Source organism: Carassius auratus, unplaced genomic scaffold (genome assembly GCF_003368295.1).
Source record: "Carassius auratus strain Wakin unplaced genomic scaffold, ASM336829v1 scaf_tig00015658, whole genome shotgun sequence".
NCBI lineage: Eukaryota > Metazoa > Chordata > Actinopteri > Cypriniformes > Cyprinidae > Carassius > Carassius auratus.
Genome location: NW_020524613.1, coordinates 41,547 through 60,819, shown reverse-complemented (window position 1 = coordinate 60,819; position 19,273 = coordinate 41,547). Strand labels below are relative to the sequence as shown.

The window sequence follows — 19,273 nt, the reverse complement described above, 5'->3', positions numbered from 1 at the left end:
ACTCTAGATTGAAAGACTGTTAGAGCAAAAAGCGTCTTGTAACCAAGCATAAGTAAGGTCATGCAATTATAAGTGAAAATGCCACTTTGGTGCTCTCTGACTTCAGCTCTTGAAACAAACGTAGCTGAGAGCCTTCAGTAGCAGGGATCTTATTAAAGTCAGCTGTCATTTAAAAAAAAGGAAAAAAAGAAAAGAAATATAATTTGATATTTCCATGCCCACATTTTCATTCTTCATGAAACAAATGTTGACAAGAATGTAATGCTTCTTAACTCATTTCATTGACATTTAAATTTCTATTAAAGTCTGGCCCTTTATTGACCCCAGTATTTGGTAAAACAAAGGGATACTGCATCTGTTATAAAACAATAGTATGGTTATAAGGGACCATCTTTTGGTCACAAAGTGGGCTGAACTGATGAAAACCTTCAAAAGCACTTGAGGTTGATTAGGAACAGTCTTGACAAAAGATGGGGATCAAAAGAGGTCAGTTAGATCAAACTAGAACTATAATTTATAACTCTAACATGGTCCACTTGAGCAGCATTATATACAATGCTGGACAACGACAAAGCCAAGCTACAATCCTAGGTCTATAAGCTCAGATTTTGCATAGAATCTGAGTATATATATATGTATATATATATGTATATATATATATATATATATATATATATATATATATGACATTTCAAAAAGAACAAATATTTAGCTCAACTGAAATGTGACTTAAAAGTGAATATACAAGATACAACGTAAAGATAAATCTTGAACCTTGCAATAATGCAGCATGGCAAAGACTGAAAGGATCATATTTCGTTGTGATGACTTTGATAGACGGCATTGACTTTAACTTTATAAATAAAGTCATTAAATACAGTGCATCCAGCTGTTGTTAAAAGCTGAGGTTTGCGTCCACATGTTGAAAAAAAACCACTGACAAGTGTCTGAATCAACCATTTTAATTATCAAATCAGAATTAAATAAAGAGCAAAACATATGAAAATATTCACTACCATTAAATACCAACCCCATTTCTTGAAGGTGTCTTTAATCAAAACAGTGAATGAAACTGTAAAAACCTTGAGCGTAATAAATCGCTAAAAATGTCATGCAGATACTATATTTTTTTCCCACAATCTGATTTGCAGCAGTTCCATTAGTGTTTCCACAAGTTTTTCCAACAGGTAATATTTCCTTTTCACATCTTTCATTATCAAACCTTTTCATATTTCAGAAAAAAAAAGGATGAGTCTTGTGCAATACATTTCATAATCAAGTTTCAAATGGGACTTAATTGTGTTTTTAGAGGTTCTCATGCATATTTTGTTATTTATGTCTACACACTTTTTTTTGTGAATCACTGTTAGTTCTTGAATGAGGAAAAAATTAAATAAATAAAGACTACACCTTGGATCATTTAATTTCCTAAGATCATGTAGTAAATTTGAACCTAGGGAAGCTTGGCTGGCATTCCAGAAAAACTATCCCAGGATCAAACCTAGATGATGTTTACGAGAAATAAGGATTTACAGTCTATTGCTATATTTTCTGTCCCCTTATTCATAATGACTTGAAACTTACTCACTGGTTAAAAAAAAAAAAAAAAAGGAAAAGAAAAGAAAGGCATAATGTGCTCTCTTTCTAAAGTAATAGAAAGCACTACGGCATTTGGACAAGGTTGAGTTATCTGTTGACCAGCATTAATGGCAGTCCGCAGGACAGGGGGAAGGCGCAGTGGTTAAGTTGCTGTCGCTGGGGCTGGGGCTGGGGCTGGGGCAGGGCTCGGGGTCTGTACTTGTATTGACCTTATCATAGATGTACCCATAGAGGCTGATGTTAGGCCTCTGGAGATGCTTAGACACCACACTGGAGTACTGCTTTAAGTAGAAGTACAGAGTGCCTGAGAGACAGAGAGTAAAAGAGAAAAAGAGGGGAAAAAAAGATTTGAGGGATGGTGAGCATCATGGCGTCAGCCGACTCTAGAGCCATTCATAAATCACAGAGAGCACGAGTTTACTGCCGTCTCCACTTTAGTACAATAGATGGCTGACAGCGTTTTCTCAAAAAGGTTTCAATAAATGTCACAAAGAAAAAATGGGACAGAAACAGTGGGGTCAGTTGAAATTGAACTTCACAATACCAGAGAGCACTAATGGTATCATTTAATTATGCGAAACAAATGGTTTACTATTGCAGTCATTTCAAAATAAGCATATGTACTGTATGGTTTTCATATTTATTTGATTTTTACAGACACATACACAACCATTCGAAAGTTTAGACAGCAAGATATATGTATATATAATTTTTTTTATTAACATTTATTCTCTAAGTTTATATTAATTTAATAAAAATGTCAGAAAAGGCTTTTACATTGAAAAATATTTATTGAAAAATATTTTCAATAAATACCAAAATAGTAGCATAATTTCCACTAAAATATTAAGCAGCAAATCAACATATTAGAATGATTTCTCAAACACATACACACACACACTTTTTCATTTTCACATTCATTTTTAAAAATGTGCACGAGAATTCTGAAACCGATCTGTCCAAAAATGATGCAAATGTAACAGGCCCCTTACCGACAGTGACACACTTGTCTTTAAGAAATTTGTACATGGCATGCACGTCCCTCATGAGTTCCTCATCTCCAAAAGTGAAGTAGGCCACATCTCTCCCCGCCTCAGAAGCTGCCATCAACTGCAGCAGAGCTGGAAGGACAAATGGACACAGCTGACAGTGAGCAAAACTTTCACTGGGCCTTAAGCCATAAACACCATTTAGGAAGCCTTACATATTTCACATTCATTTCTCTTTAAAGCATGCATCCATAAACAGAAATGACATGTATGCATTCAAGAATGGATTCCTGTCATTAATGCATGGGAATATAGAATACAAAAGAAGAAAAATGCTATGTAGATACCCCTCCCACCCCCATTAGCAAAATGAAGGGCCAATCAACCGCTGCATGTTCTATGTATGACTGATACTCTCGGGGGTTCCGGGGTAAATACCGACAGCTGCCCAACTCAAGTCACTTAACATGGTATAATACATCACTAAAGGCATAGTTGGGATAATTCTGTTTTGCTCCATGTTCCTAGCTGTAGAAAAAATAACTGACATCCAATTTTTTTTAAAGGTAAATAATCCATGTCTAGCAACCCCTATTAAGAGACTCAATCTTAGTCACCCAGCTTCAAATTGAGTCTAAAGATTTTAAATATTTAAAGAGGTTGACTGTAGCCCACTGATGAATGAATGTTTGTTCAAATGAGAGCAGCCAATTACAACGGGTAATCTGTAGTCAAACCAGTGCTAAACTAAACGGATTGGCCCCAAAAAATCTCAGGCTCAAGATGAATTTACTGTGTGGCAAGTCATTGGGAGAAACTCTACACATACAGACGGCTCATGGTTCAACAATGATGAACTATCAAAGATGGAATCATCTTATGAAACGGTTTCCAGCCTTAAAACAGAAAACGATCAGCTGGCACAAGCTTGCCATGAATTTATGGATGAGGCTGGAAAATCAGTTGCACTTTTAATGGAAAACATAAATGTGTGTCAGCTGATCAATAACAGGAAAGTGGAAAAACATGTCTTGGGTCAAAAAAACAAAGTGAGAGAGCTTCTCTGTATTGTCTGATTGCTAAAACACAACAAAATCATAAATTATTAAAACAAACAATGAAAATCTAGAAATAAATATGCGCTAATAAATAACTGACTATGAAGGTTTATTTCTCATACTCCAAATTATAATGCGTTGATGTCTACATTCATTTGTAGCATTTAAGATGCTGATTTAAGGTTTTATTTTATTAGACAGCATAGCAATATAGACTTTAAATATCAATTAGAATATCAATATAATATCAATATAGAATGTCATTAATGAGTTGGCCATAAAATGATAACAAACAGTTAGAATCTCAATAATGGTCATAATTGTAATATTGGTTCAGGGAACTTCAGACTGAAATGTCATATAAGAGTCCATCTTTAAAACAGTTGATGGTTTTATTTTCCACTCCCCGACCTGCATGTACCTTTGAGTCGCGTGTCGCCTCCAAACGCACCACATCCCCAGTTTCCTGTGGCAACGGCGGAGAGGTTCTCAGGGTTCACAGCAGGTCGCATGAAACCACAATATGCCTGAAAATAGGAGACAGCCTTATATTGTAGAGGAACAGATACAAGCTAATCACAGAGCGTCACAAGAAGACTCATGTCATGCCTCATTAAATCCTCGAAGCAACGCAGACTGGCAAGGTTAAGGAAATCCATGGCCATTAGAGTTTGACAGAGGTCAAGGATTTGCCATTTCATGTCATTAGTATGGAACACAGAAGAATATTTGCTTGAAGACTTTGCTAACCTTGTTTAGCTCCCGGATCATTTTCTCAGGCTGAAACTGTTCCATGAAATTCCTGTATTTCAGTGCATCCACAGCCACAATTTCGGTGCACCTCCGCTGCCACCCATCTCTGAAAATGGGAAAAGATGTTTATTTTGTTCGGGGCTTTTTACCATCTGTAAACCATGGCATGTGTGTCTTGGTTGCTTGGTTATATTCGGGATAGCTAACTACATTTTTAAAGGTGCAGGAAGCCATTTAAGAGGTGTTCACTAAAGTTGTTATAATAAGTAATCCTTTATTGCCATTACCTGGGAATCTCATCTTTGTGATTGGCTTTCCATCTGTAGCTCTCTGCATAGCCAGTGTACTTACTGTACTGCTCTGTGCCTAAAGGAAGACCAAATAAATAAAAACAGAAATACATAATTTGAGGGTAATTCCTGCTACAGTATCCATAACATCTTCTTGTCCCCAACATATTACAGAACCAAATAAGATAATCACAAAATCAATTATTTATAATAAAATAGGTTTTACCTAAGCAAAGACTCTGAGAACCTGACACCTTCTACTTCACATTAATTCTTAATTCATGTGTCTTTTCTTCTCAACCTGTTTTTTTTTTTTCAGACCCTGCTGACCCAATGAGCATTTAAATCTGGCCTTAAATCAACTTTAGTACTGCATTACCATTGCATCTTTCTCATGGGCATTTCATATTTTAATTTTTCAGCATACAGGACTGTATCCTGATGGAAAAAAATGCTTCCAGACACTGCGCATCTCCCAACTATCATGAAGTCCTCTAGAATCCTCCACCCTCACCTTGATCTAATTAGCGTTTGTGGCCGGTTTCAGTGGCACTCTGACAAAGAGCAATTTCAAGATTAAAATCCAGCCCCTGTACCAATGCTTCAGCATTTCTGCCAAGTCTACTGACGCAGAAAGAGTGCATTAAGGAGCGCGTGTCATGATGCATTACTGGCGGGATATGATTTGCTGCAAAGGTTAGCTGCAGTGCAATAGAAACGGAGATGACGATGAATATTTAGTTTGTTGTAATAACCATGATGGAATGGCTGGATCCATTAGAGAAGGCCGTTCCCGCAGTCATTCATTGTGGCCAGAGGTAATACGGTTAAGTGGAAGGAGGGGGCATCAGGGGTGAGAGAGAGAACGTAAGTGAAAGAGAGAGAGAGAGGACTGATATCTGAGGGTATTTTGAGACTGGGGTGGAAAGCTCCAAGTTCACAGTGACTTTGAGGCTGATTTACAGAATTATAACTCACTAACAAAGCTTTGACTTCTCAGTGATGCATAACAACTTCTGTGCCTTAACTATCAAACCTTTCCAGACTTCCAGGAAATGAGTTTGAAAGCCACAATATTTTGATTAACAGTTGTACATCTATGCCTTGCTTGGAAGACGACAGAGTGCATGGGTGGATGTGAAACGAGAGGGAAAGCAGGTGCGTGAGTGGGCAATAGCCAATCACAGCGCAACATTTCTACATGGTTGTGACTGCCGTCATTACTTAAAAATAAGGAGAGCATTCAACTACACAAACAGAAAGAATAGATTTGACTCTCTTGTTAACCATTTAAACCAACGTTGTTCTAATTGATGTCTATCTGACTTTGAATGTAGGTTTTAAGTAAAGCTGGATGATATGGAGTGATGGAAAAGTAAAATTATCAATTTTAAAAATCCATTTTAGTAAAAAAATAAATAAATAAATAAAGACAAGAGGAAATGCAAAGCTCACTTTGTATCCTGTCTGCATCAGCAGATGGGAAAACAAAGACACATTGCACATCATGGTGTCAGCCTTGGAAGAACCTTTTTTATATAACAAGGTAGGTGGTCATACATTTCAGTTTCTCCAAGCCGTCATAGTTTTTCAGGCTCAAATTTCCCTTGAGAGATACTAATAATTTAGAGAAACATTTATGACACATCAGGGTTATTACAGCAACTAAAACTGTACAAAACAATGGTTACCTGAAATAAAATATACATTATAAAATGAAATAAAAATGTCTAATGTTTATTTATTCATTATTATTTAATTAGTTTTATAAGTGCATTAAGTTAAACTAATTTAATTACAAAAAATAATAAAAGTAAAAAAAAAAAAGTAAACTAAACCAAAACAATTAAAGTGAAAATAAAAGATATAAAAATAAAACAAATAACAAAAACTGTAATATACTGTAGTATATATGATTCTAAAATAACACCGTTACATTTTGGATTGGCATATAATTTACAAGCATTACAAGTAATTATTCTTTGCAATTATTTTTCATTATCTAAATGGATGATTCAACCCCCCCACCCCACCCCCACCCAAATATAAAAATATATAAAAATATTTAAAAAAGTAAATATATTTTTAAAAATGCCCGTTTTTATTTTTATTTTTATTTTTTATACATTTTAAGTCAATGGTCACCAAAAAGAAAATTCTTCAAAATATAAGAAAAGTCAATATTACTGTATAACATAATGCAAAGTGGCAGCTCTTGTAAGATGTATTTACGTTGCAGTTTTTGACAAATAAATTTCCAATGACATTTCCATGATTAATTTTAAAAATTACTTTGAGCCAAATTAATTTTGATTCTTATCAATGAATGGCTTAAACCGCTTTACAAACCAATTCATTAGCAAACTTTACTCTCAAAACAGTGCTTAAGAATCCATAACTATTATTCAAAACCAATAGCCATCAGCAAACCTACTAATAATGAATTAATGAGTATTAAAGCCTCTTTACGTTTTTATGTTATTGATCAGCGCTAAAGCCCCACTTCTTTCTAATTTCCTCTACGTGTATCATTCTGTAGCAATAGAAGTAGGAAAGGCGCAGCAGTGATCACATGCTACAAACAACAAGTGAGGAGGGAAAGAGACAACCTGTTTGAAATGTATCAGATGCAGGACATTTACTCATGACCTGGGCTCCTCTCCAACCCCGCCGCTCAGTCAAAAAAGCACAGTACATGAAGGATGAACAGAGTGATGGAAGAATAGCACAGAGACAGAGAAAGACACCGAGGAAGAGGGAGAGATTTGTAGTGTGAGGAAAGGGGGGTTGTCACTTAACGTGTTGACTCAAGCACAGTGAGTTGGAGGGTGAAAAATAGGGCAATTCAGCTAGAGAGAAATGAGGAATAACAGGGCTGCCCTGAGTCCAGCGTGAATCAATGTAATGGATTTACGTTCAAATTGGATGAGGAGGGAAGATGGGGGAGGGGGGGGGGGGTAAGAATGGAGCTGAACGTATACACAAGCTTCTGCGAGAAATGGCAAATTGCTAGCGGCAAAAACATGTGAGGTGCTATCCAGCTCACTACAAGTAGTGTAAGAGAAGCGTGATTACAGTGACTGACTTCATTAACGGCTGAAATCAAACCCGATCCTTCCCAATTATTAGACCCGTCATCAAACATACATACCTAACAACATCTATGATTACTTTACTCTTATCTTCAAACTCCACAAAATAAGCGGAGTAATTTTATGATGTTTGTTTCTATTAATGGTTTTTGAATGTCTACAATATTGCTTCAAACAATGTGCTAAAACACTGTGACCGTATCATCTACAGTAGTGCCTTCCAAATTGTGAATGAGTCTTCTCAATGAATGAAGTGCAATCTAATTATTCAATGAACCACTGAATTACTTCTGGCCATCTCTGATGACTCAAAGTGAACCAAAATCTTCTGCGGTGTTGTGCAAAACTTGTGATGAATAGTTCACATTAAGTACAAAAGCCAAAACTAACTAGCGAAAAAAAATTTATAACAATAAACGCATGCATAATGGTCTTGTTAAGGCAAAGGCTTTCACACTGGATTCACAAGGAGGAAAATATTTGTAAAAAATAAATAATAATAGTTTGTTTTGTCAGTTGTTGTTTACGCAAATTACATTGTTTAGGCAATTTAACATGAAATATTTTAACTAAGAATTGATTTCATTGCAATAACTAATACATATACATTAAAAATTATGCTTTCTAGTTTCATTATTAGTTTCTATGCTTTTTGGTGAAATTGCTACATAACTGAATTTTAACTGAATTTAAATGTCTCTTTTAATGTTTATACATGATAATATTGTTGCCTTTGCTTTAGAACAATGAAAATAAGCTAATCATTTTATTTAGGAAATAACACTCTTTATAACATCACGCTTTATTTTTCCTCACACAGTATAAATGCAGCTGAAAGACATCCCCTTGCAAAAATATTGCCATAATTGGGGATCTTTGGCATTTAAAAGTTTGAAAACCTCCATGTTAAGAAGGAAGAATTGTTAAATTCCACATGATTCCTAAGCCATAGGTTCATCTAAGTGCAAAAACGTAATATTTTCACACATTTTAGATAACAGGTGTTCGAACAGCTAGAAGGGAGGAACAAGACACTTCAGTAGTGGCTGAGATCAATCAGACAGAGGTGCGTGATGGTGTGCAGGACAGACGGGAGGGAGGAGCGGACCTCATGTGTGTGTGCTGACCTGTGATGATGAGGCACTCGTTGTGGTCCAAAGCTTCTGTGAAGAGGCGTGATACCATGAGCTCAGGGTTGATGATGAAGCGTATCTCCTCCTGGACCAACCCCATACCTGTCACCCCTCCACCCACGAGCTTGTTCGCAAAGTCCACCTGCAGCACAAATAAAATCACATATTCATCTGCAAAATTGTTCAACTGGTCTAAAGTGTAAAAAATATTATTTCATCCCTGGTGTGAAATGATGTTACGGTACAGAGATCTATGATACTTGTCTGAACATTCAAAGTGTCAGACTGTAAGCCAGGTTGTCTGTCCAGCTTGTCACCAGAGATTATTGGTTCTGGGTAGGGGACCGGGTGCTAAAATGCACAGGGGTGGAAAATAGAGTGCTCTACCCGACTGTGCGTAAAACTACAAAAGATGAGAAAAGTAAAAGGAGGAAAGAATTTTCGGTGCATGTACAAATCCAAAATGAACTTTTTGCTAGACCTGCTGATGTTTCTCATCTGCCATGAAATTGTAATTGTAATTAAAACAAAAATGTAAATCTTTGGGTATAAAAAACATCAATAAGATAAATAATCAAATAATCAAAGCATGAACATTTTTTTTCCACTGATGTAGAACACATGCATAACAGACTTCTGTCCACTGTGACCCTGCAGGCTGCTGCCAAGGCCAAATGTCCATTCCCTCTTTAATGAATAATGGATCTTTAAAGGACTGGCCATTAGCCATGAAGCTCAGATAATTCAAACTAATTAGTAAATATGTTCACAGCTTCTAGGCAGACCATTTAAGCTTTGGTCTTATGTAATTTATTTTATTTTTTTTGATATTTGGCTGAAATACAACTATGTGAAAATCTGGAATCTAAAAGGGCCAAAAAGATCAAAATATTGAGAAAATAGTCTTTAAATTTGTTCAAATGAAGTCCTTAATAATGCATATTACTAATCAAAATTAAGTTTTGATCTATTTACGGTAGGAAATTTACAAAATATCTTCATGGAACACAATCTCTACTTAATATCCTAATGATTTTTGGCATAAAAGAAAAATAAAAAAATTTGACCCATACAATGTATTTTTCGATATTGCTACAAATATACCCCAGCGACTTAAAACTGGTTTTGTGGTCCAGGGTCACATATTACATTAAACAACCAGAGTATATTATACATACTACTGCCATATATTAGTATTGATATACCATATCAGGGCTCAACAATAAGGGTGGCCTGATGTTTTCCAGAAAATCATATCGGAGATTTTTTACAGAATTTTCTGACATAAAATTGATTTGCACTACTATTTATCACATTTGTGGCACTAAAATGTTGAAAGGGCAAAAATGACAAAGTGCAGGGGAAAATTAATAAATGCATATAAAACACATAAAATCAGTCCCTCCAGAAAAACGCGGATTTTTTTTGTGATTGTTGCGGGCAAAAATCCTTGATTTTGCGGCACATTTTCTTAAAAAATGCGATGGAATATGCGGGATATTTTTGCAATTTTATGCAAAGAAATTGCGTGAACTTGCAAAAACTGCAGTTTGATGAAAAAGAGAGAAAAATGTGATTCCCCCAACACCTTTGTCTCACTAGGCTACTACCTTACTGTAAAGAGTAATTTCTTATTACTTCCTATGATAAGCGAGCATACTAAATCACAGAATATTTAAGTTGCAATCTCTTACTGCAACAAATTATTTTACATACTACTAATATAATTACAACTGTAAGTTTTTGGTACTGTTCTGTAACAAAAAAGTGCAATCTTACAACTGTAAAGTTGCATCAACTTCTGAATGAAACTACAACAGTGTTAGTAGCCTAGTGAGAAGGGGGTGTTGGGGCAGTTTTCGCAAGTTCTCGCAATATAATTTGGCTCCACTGTCATGTATCAAATCGGGTAACTGCTTCGCGCGTTTTTTGCACTTATTTTTGTTGGCAAATAAGAATGATTTGCGCGCTTCAAGTTTCACCCTGGTTTCACCGCGGAGTTTGCAGATGATGTCCACGTCACATAATTACGTCACTTTATAAGGTTCCCATGGCTATAGGGGGAAAATGGCGCTTTACTTGTGTGAAGTAAACGCAACATTTTTCAACTTTCTGCTAATATATATGTGAGTTTTTTGCAACGAAAATACCGGGATTATGAAATCATGCTAGCCCCGCATATTTTGCTTTCTGAAATTGCCAATTTATGCGGCAATTTATGCGGCAAAATAGCGGCGTATTTGAAAAAATGCGACCCCGCATAAATATGCGGCCTTTGGCTGATTATGTATTAAATCAGGCGATCGCATAATCACGTTTTTCTGGAGGGACTGTAAAATACATAATTATATGAGTTACATGAGTGGCTGACTTGTGGCACCGCTAAATTCTGTTGTGGAAGCCATTTCCTCAGTGGAGTCTTCTTTGATATGCATGTTTATATTTCAAAGACTGGGAGTGTGAGCAGCAGTGCTAATACTGGCCCAGGACAGCTTTGAAAAGGTAAACAGGGGAAGTGTATGACCCCTTTGAGGCTGTGTTTTGCAGGCTGTCAGGCTGGACTCACTGGGCCACAGCCTCCTCAGTGAGATGGAGGAGAAAAGGGGAGGGAGGTTGGCAGGCTGCCAGATGATCTCGCTGATCAGGTCACTCAACTCCAGCTCCGACCGCCCCGCCTCTCCTCAGCACTACTGACAACCTGTCAGACCGTCCCACCCTTCCGGAAACATCCGTCAATCTGGCCGGCAGGACCCCAGGCTCCTGGGACCTCCCAGGGCTGTTCATGTGTGCCCATCAGCTGTCAGGGTGTGCCCTGCCCCAACTGGGGAGAGATGGGAAAAGGAGAGCAGGGCAGAAGACCCCGGCAGACAGACTCTGCAATGAACTCGAGAGGTGCAGGGAGGAATGTGATCGGGGCCAATGGATCTGCTGAACCTCAGTCAGCTGGGTCCACACTGAGATGTTTAAGTTGTTTTTTTCATATTGCGTCACAGACTGAAATCTTTGACATGTTATGCCCAATATGAATATGATATGCTACAAAAAAGGTGCCATTTATACTCCATAAAAACAAAACAAGCAGATCTAGATATATCAACAAAAAGACTCTCCTTGCTACAGTATATTATAAAATATGCATATTTGGATAGATATGCATACTAATGGTAACAAATCTACTCTTTGGGCCCATTCACACCAAAGAGGATAATATATAACTAGTGTTAAAAATCGCTCTGAATGCAAAAGAAAAGCAGAATCCATATGACAACTTATGATATTTTTGAAATCACTTTCACATCCTTTTTTTTCAGATGATGGAAGCTAAAAACACTGAAAGCCAATCAGAATAGATTCTGCTTTAAAGAGCTTAAGCACTTAAAGAGACAGATGACAAAACTGCACGTTTATAATAAACAGAATGGTATCCTAAGTCAAAATGCCATTATCATCCATTAAAAAACGTTATTTTTTTCAAGTACAAGTTAAAGCCTCCTCTTCTGCAAAATAACGAAACTTCATTTGTCTTAAAAAAAATAAACATATAGAAAAAATAAAATAAAATAAAAAAACGATATTGCCAAGCTGGAAGAGACACCCATTTTATAGAATTTCCCACTGATCTGATTGTTTTGGGGTAATATTATTTATTTTTATGTTCTCATTCAAGATAAACTGCCAGAATTTCTCACAGCTGGAAAAGAATCAGTATCAGCAACAGAATCGTACAAAAAAGTATAATTAACAACTATGCAGACAAGCCCTTCTTAAGGATTGGGGAGGATGGCAGAAAAGGTCTTTTGTGTCAAAGTAATCTCCAATCTGACAGATATCACGGTCAAACTACGCATGCATGACATTCTCACCTGAAGCATCCCGAAGCCATCATCCTCTATGGTGCCCTTAAAGGTGATATGAAGACGGGTGAGCTGTTTCTTTGAACTAAAGGTCAAAAACAATTTCATCAAAACACAAATAGCAAAATAACCACCATTCACTTAAACCTTCATTTACAAGTACTGTTAAACAGATGCATCATAAATAATGGAAAGCTAGAAATGCTATAGTGAACTAGGAGTGAAAGGTTACAATCGTGGCTTAAGCAATTTGAAATACAACCATCTCAGTGGTAAGAGTTTTCTAGTAAGCAAAACAGAGAGGTGGTTTGGCCTCGTCTGCACTGCCAGAAGAAGCAATTTGCCAAAGTGACTACACATTGCCAAAGTTCATTTATCAAGCACAAAGCGTTGTGAAGGAGTGATCTCAGTGAACTACTTTAAATGTCAGAGAGCCCTCTAGCTGAGGCACATTCAGAAATGAATCTGAGATTCATATAATAGTGTATACTCTTTTTTTTTTTTTTTAAACCCCAGTTCTTGACATCATTAATTACAGCCAACAACACCACTGGACCAAGCACTATAAATAAGGTACCTTTCCCATTTTGGAAAACCACTCAAGCTCTGTCGTGTGAATGTGACAAGACCAGTAGGCACTGAAAATTAAAAAAAAAAAAAAAAAAAAAAAAATCAGATATATAATAAACATCAATTACACCACTTTAAGAAAGTCTGAGCGTTAAGTGGATATTCGTATGGTTTGGCAGGTCCAGACATACTTGATTCTGTGACTCTCCTGAAATAGCACAGCAGAGTTTTGAGTTTCTCAATCTTGCGTGAGGAAGGACCTTCAAACAGTCTAGAGAATGAGACAGATACACAGAAATGTTGATTAGGTACATACACTTCACATTCACTTTCAGAGGATGTATTATCAACGCAGTCATAAACGACCATTAGAGGGAGACGTTTAGTTCTCAAAGTCAATGTGACGTCTATGAGCTTCAGCACCAACTTCTGCAGGTTAGTGCGTCATTCTTTGGAACACGTGAGGAAAAAGAGGCCTTCCGTGTGATCGGACTTTGCCGCTTCATCTCACAAAGTCCTGTTTGCTCAGCACGCCTGCCTGTGATGGCCTCTCTGTCGCGACAACAATGATACGGACTCACGCCTGCGGGCTCAGCGCTGCGCTCGTGTCCCATTTCACAAAAGACAACGAGGAGAGAAGAACACTTCTTCATTCCTTTAAAGACCATTAAAGAACTGCAGGCTTGCTTTTAAAAGTCCCAAATAACAAAAGCCTTACAGTGATCAGCCATGATGCCCCCCAACACCCCCCCCCCCCAGCAAATGGCTTTCTCCATTTAAAATACTGCAGTCTTCAAGCTAACCATTTTCCACTTACATTCATCCATCCTCTTACTTGATGTAAATGGAATAAGCAGGAAAAAAAGGGTGGAACAAATGAAATCACAGAGGAAAAACTGATGCACTAAAAGCCCTTTGGGAAGTTAGAAAGAGTTATTGAAGCCTTCTATATATAGCTTTCTTGATGGTGGAGATGATTTTATGTAATGTTACCCAGAAGGAAACCTGTTATTGACAGAAAATAGCTGCTTTTTAGTTAGAAACTGACTGTTGACCTTTAATATGAGAAATATGTAAAAAAAAGTGATGTGATTAAACAAGACAAGCACCTATTAAAAGATCTTATGAACCTGATTTCAATAAAAAAAAAAAAAACAAGCTTGAAATTGATGGATGATTTTATTTTTTTATTACATTTAAATGTTAAACTTGTTCCACAGTACATGCCAGGCAAAATGAGTTTTGTGTACAGGTGAAAAATTGACAAACATTCTGCCGATATATAAAATGCATGTTAATTATTTTTGCCATTAGTCATGAATTTTAAAATGTAGTGTTTTTCACTAAATGGTAGCTATGAGGGTAAATTTTGCCAGAAGATTTAGGGCAAGTCGTCCGATCGGCTCAATCACAGTGAGTCTTGCATTAAAATGCATGAAAATACTAATAACACATCTAATTACTAAACCATTCTAACATGCTGATTTGGTGCTCATGTAACATCTATTAGTATTAAATGTTAAAAACAGTTGTGCTAGCTAATAATTTTGTGATATTAAACGTGTATAAAAATGAGATACATTTTCAGGATTCTTTGATTCGAACGTTTATTTGGTAAGGAACATTTTTTATTAATTTAATGCTTAAATCATAGGGACCCCCAAACTTTTGAAGGGTATTGTATGTGAACAAGGGCTTCCCCCAAACAGTTACCCACTGTAAGTCAAAAATGTTAAATTAGTTTTAAATTTAAGTTGATAGTGGACATCCAGAATTATAACGGATTTCTTCTTGACAAAAGGACAGTTAAGTAAACTGACACAGGTTTACCTCATTTACACACAAATGTAATTCAATAAATGCAGTCGATGTACAACACGATGTAAATCTCACATAATCGAAGGTGACGAACACGGCAACAGATGTCAATTTGGCGACTCCTAATCAATCTGAATCTTTACAAGAAACAATGACAGAGTTGTTCGGATCTCACTGGTGGATCTGTATTCATAGTTTTGCAGGTGTACCGCTGGAAAGCTTGCTTTGATGTGCACATTTTGAAACTAAAGTAAATATATCTTCAGCAAGCCTATATGTCATTTCCCAGAGGGCAGACTTTGACAGCTCTGCCAAACAAGCAATCTCTAAATTGCCTGGTGCTTGATAGCAGCAGTGCTCAAGCCAATGAGTAAACTGATGGACAGTCACTCAATTAAAGTGGGCTGCACCGTAACGATCCACACGTCTGGATCCTCTGTGTTTTTGCTGAAACTTGTTTTCTTCAGCATGGCTGAAGTCACGGCCCACAATGTCCTAACTAGTACTACTTTTAAAAAAAATAATACAGTGCTACTTGTTTGTTAGTGTATGATGCTTGTGCACACTTTGTGTCCCCGTGTTCACCTAAATGACCAATTAGATTTAATGCTGATCTCGCTCAGAGCTTCATTATTTAGAGCATTTTAACTATGTCCAGCAGGGAAGAAAAAGGCAGAAAAAAGACAATGGCTGCAAATGAAGTGAAATGTATTAAATCTAGCTCCTCTGTATGTCTTGGAGTTTGTATAAGTACTTGAAGTGCCTGGGGAATCAATAGCCATCTCAGCATGACAGAGTAAGACTGAGGGCTGCTGCTACATTTTTCAGAAATTGTACGGCACGATGAACCACAGGCAGTTGTCCTAAAAAGCTTTTAAAGGATAATTCTGTTACTCTGACTTGCATAAAAACGACTTCATTAAAGCAGAGACAATCTATGACTGGCATTATTACAGGATAAGTGCTGTAACTAAAGTCATATTAAAGATGAAGTGTCTAATTTCTGCACCACTACCATCATCAAATTAAAATAATGCCTGTTTTCAAACAGGTTTCCGGATGACTTTCCTAAACTCCCATTTTCAATTAGTTAAAACAAACACAGTGTCACTGCATTATTACTCTTCTTTGAATGGTGTACAGTTGTCAGTTTTCACCATGTTTTGCTGTGAAGAAAAAAATAAGGAAAATTATATTTATTGATAATTTATGATTTATTAACATTGTAGTATGAAGCAGGGTGAGGCTGAAAGCTGTCGAAGCGAAACGAGGCAGCGAAGCTTTTATTATGCCAAAGTCGACCGCTTCCGCACCTTTTTGTCATGCATATGTCGGGTGGTTTTATCACACTAGATACATTTGAAAGTACTGTTACAATGCTATTCTGTGCTGTCATCAACTGTCTAATAAAACGCATAACATATTAAAGCGTCTTTGGCATTTCCATGTTTTCTACAAAACCAGAAATCAAGGGTGTATGACATAATTTGCCAGGCAACACAATGACACTATGGACAAGGTCCATGTCTCTAGTTAAAATTGCTTATTTCTCCAGATTTAAAAGTTCTTCGAAATATTAAGGGATAATGCAAGTACACATCAGCAAAATATATAACACCTTTCTAATGGTTTTTGGAGGTTTTAATAAAAAAATGAAAAAGATTATTACATATTGTGCCTTTAAGACATTTGACCATCTACAGCATAAACATATATTGTTTTTATCATGTGACATGTGGAAAGCAAAGCCCACTGACACACTCTCCCCACAGCTAAATATACAACTATATACTATAGTATTTTAGTATTCACCATTTTTCATTTTAATGAGTACATAAACATTGTAGAAGTATGTATGTTTGTACGGGATCATCAATGGTATGCTGCGCATTATAGGATTGTAAATGCACAACGTGGAGGCAAAAAAAACACATGATTTGAAGCGGCAAGCCATTGATTATCCCTTACATACTGTATATACATACATATAATTGCGCTACATCAAAAACAGCGATTTTACCACTCTGGCCACATGACAAAAATCTATGTAAAGTTAACTAGATTAAAATACATCTTACTTCTCTGTCAACAATATGTACTTCGATATACTGTCGTTGAATACCAACAACATCTCCATGTAGTGAGATGAGCTCTGGCTGCAGAGGGATCCTGCTCATCAGAGAAAGACATCTGAGTAGGCACGATGACAGATGAGAGATGGATGGCAACGCACTTCACATCAGTCTCCCTAGCATCTCAATCATTTGTTTTAATCAGCCCGTAAAGACTTGATTTAAGTATTGTACCACATGAGTGGCTTTGTTGTACAGCAGCAATTTAAGAGAGGAGAGAAACTCCTACACGTTGTCTCCTCTACACGCTGTATAACGGCAAAGACGATATCTATCAAACCAAACAACTGAACTAGGTGATGCACAGTCAACTGAGACCTTTTTTCTAACATTAGCCATATAAGTCTTAAAACTCTTTAAATTTTTAATTTGGTAACCATTTTGTTCACAACATATTTCTAAACCCATAATTGGAGTCCGAAGCATCATCGCCCCCCTTATGGGTGATCCAATATTAAAATATTTAATGATGGAAAAGTCAGAACAGTGCAAATGGTCATTGTAAATGAAAATCACATTGTTGATTTGTGAATGTGGAGGAGTGTAATTTTGATAAAGAGGAATCTTCACTTAATTTGATAGTTGAGGCCTCCACATTCCACATTAACAGGCCAAAATCCATTGTAAATGTAATAGAAACAGACTACTAGATAATGGGAAGCTAAATTAAATCATGTCGTGACTTACCTAACAGCCTAAACATAATACCCTAATTTGGATGAAAATCTAAAAACCTCAGACAATCAATAACTAGACCGGCAAAATATGTAACGGGTGTCCAAAGCGACGCCACTGAAGAGGAGGTAGTACCTGCAAAAATTTATATCGGGGTAGTTGCCATACTCGGACCTGCGCGAGTTGCGTCTGGGAAATGTACAGAAGAAGGCATTGGCAAGAAGGCAGGCAATTTGTTCCTGTGACATGGTCAAGGACTGATTCATCCTCGTCTTAAGCAGCGGGATTGGCTGAGGAAGAGGAGAGAGAGGAAAAGATAATTAGTTTAGCAACTGACCAAACAGGGAGACAGAATTACATTAAGCAAATGGCCAGCAGTAATTAGGGTGCCCTGCTGTATCCCACCATCAGCCAGCAGCATTTACACCGAACGTCATCCATCTCTACTGATCAGACTTAAAGACTCTTCAGGGCAGTATAGATGACTAATCAATGCAAACATTAATAAAAAGTACATAAATAAAGAGTGGATCCGAGCAAGAAGAGATTTTCCTTTTTAAGGGCAAAACCTCCTGAATTCTTAAAGGCTTCTTATCTGTGCAAGATCTTACATAAACAGAGATTGAATGGCTAAGTAGAAACTAGCTTACTGAATAGTTTGCAGCCTTGTCTTGCCTATATTTATTCAGTTTAAAGCTGAATTGTTTATTTTCTCAATGTTAAAAATGCTTTAATCTACTCTATCTTAATGTGCAATAAGTTAGTCTATCAAACACGGTTTCTAAATGGTACTTCAGAATCTTACAGATAGATTTAATAATAATATCTAAAACTGGTAAAGCTGGAAGTAGCAGGTTTTAGCTGGTCTCCAATCCTGGCCAATCTGGTTTTAGCTGGTTGGTACCAGCTATAGAATTGGTCAAACCCCCACTAAAACAAGCCTGCAAACCAGTTATGACCAGACTTTAAGACCAGCTCAAACCAGCAAACCATCTTAGCCTGGTTTTAGACGTTTTTTCTTCAGAAGGGAAATGAAAAAGATAACACGAGACATAGAAGTACATTTGTGAAAACTTAAAGCATTAAATTTAGATGCATTTAAGAACATATCCCTCAACAGTATTGCTCTGATGTCAGAAATTGGGCTGATGCACGTCTACCACTGGCCTTCATTAGTTCAGATGATAATGAGGCAGTTGTGCTCATGTGGAAGTGCCCTTCTCTAGCCACTGGTTTTACACTGCAGCACGCTGGGCCCATTGAGCTTTACCAGCCACACATGATTATCAATACTGATCTATTTTTGCCCC

The 19,273-nt window shown here is 36.8% G+C and overlaps 1 protein-coding gene across 3 annotated transcripts in view; it reads right to left on the bottom strand.

Annotated features, from left to right (window-relative positions):
- Positions 1-946: 946 nt before the first annotated feature.
- LOC113074917 (poly(ADP-ribose) glycohydrolase-like) overlaps positions 947-19,273 on the bottom strand; it is a 29,145-nt gene continuing 10,818 nt past the window's right edge. For all 3 annotated transcript variants that reach the window (XM_026247638.1, XM_026247639.1, XM_026247640.1), the window contains 10 exons: positions 18,099-18,253; positions 13,530-13,609; positions 13,346-13,406; positions 12,778-12,853; positions 8,909-9,056; positions 4,687-4,765; positions 4,397-4,505; positions 4,068-4,173; positions 2,592-2,720; positions 947-1,903 (listed from right to left, as the gene is read on the bottom strand). In XM_026247638.1, coding sequence (XP_026103423.1) covers positions 1,704-1,903; positions 2,592-2,720; positions 4,068-4,173; positions 4,397-4,505; positions 4,687-4,765; positions 8,909-9,056; positions 12,778-12,853; positions 13,346-13,406; positions 13,530-13,609; positions 18,099-18,253 — 1,143 coding nt within the window. In that variant the 3' untranslated portion in view covers positions 947-1,703. The remainder of the gene's footprint in view (positions 1,904-2,591; positions 2,721-4,067; positions 4,174-4,396; positions 4,506-4,686; positions 4,766-8,908; positions 9,057-12,777; positions 12,854-13,345; positions 13,407-13,529; positions 13,610-18,098; positions 18,254-19,273) is intronic.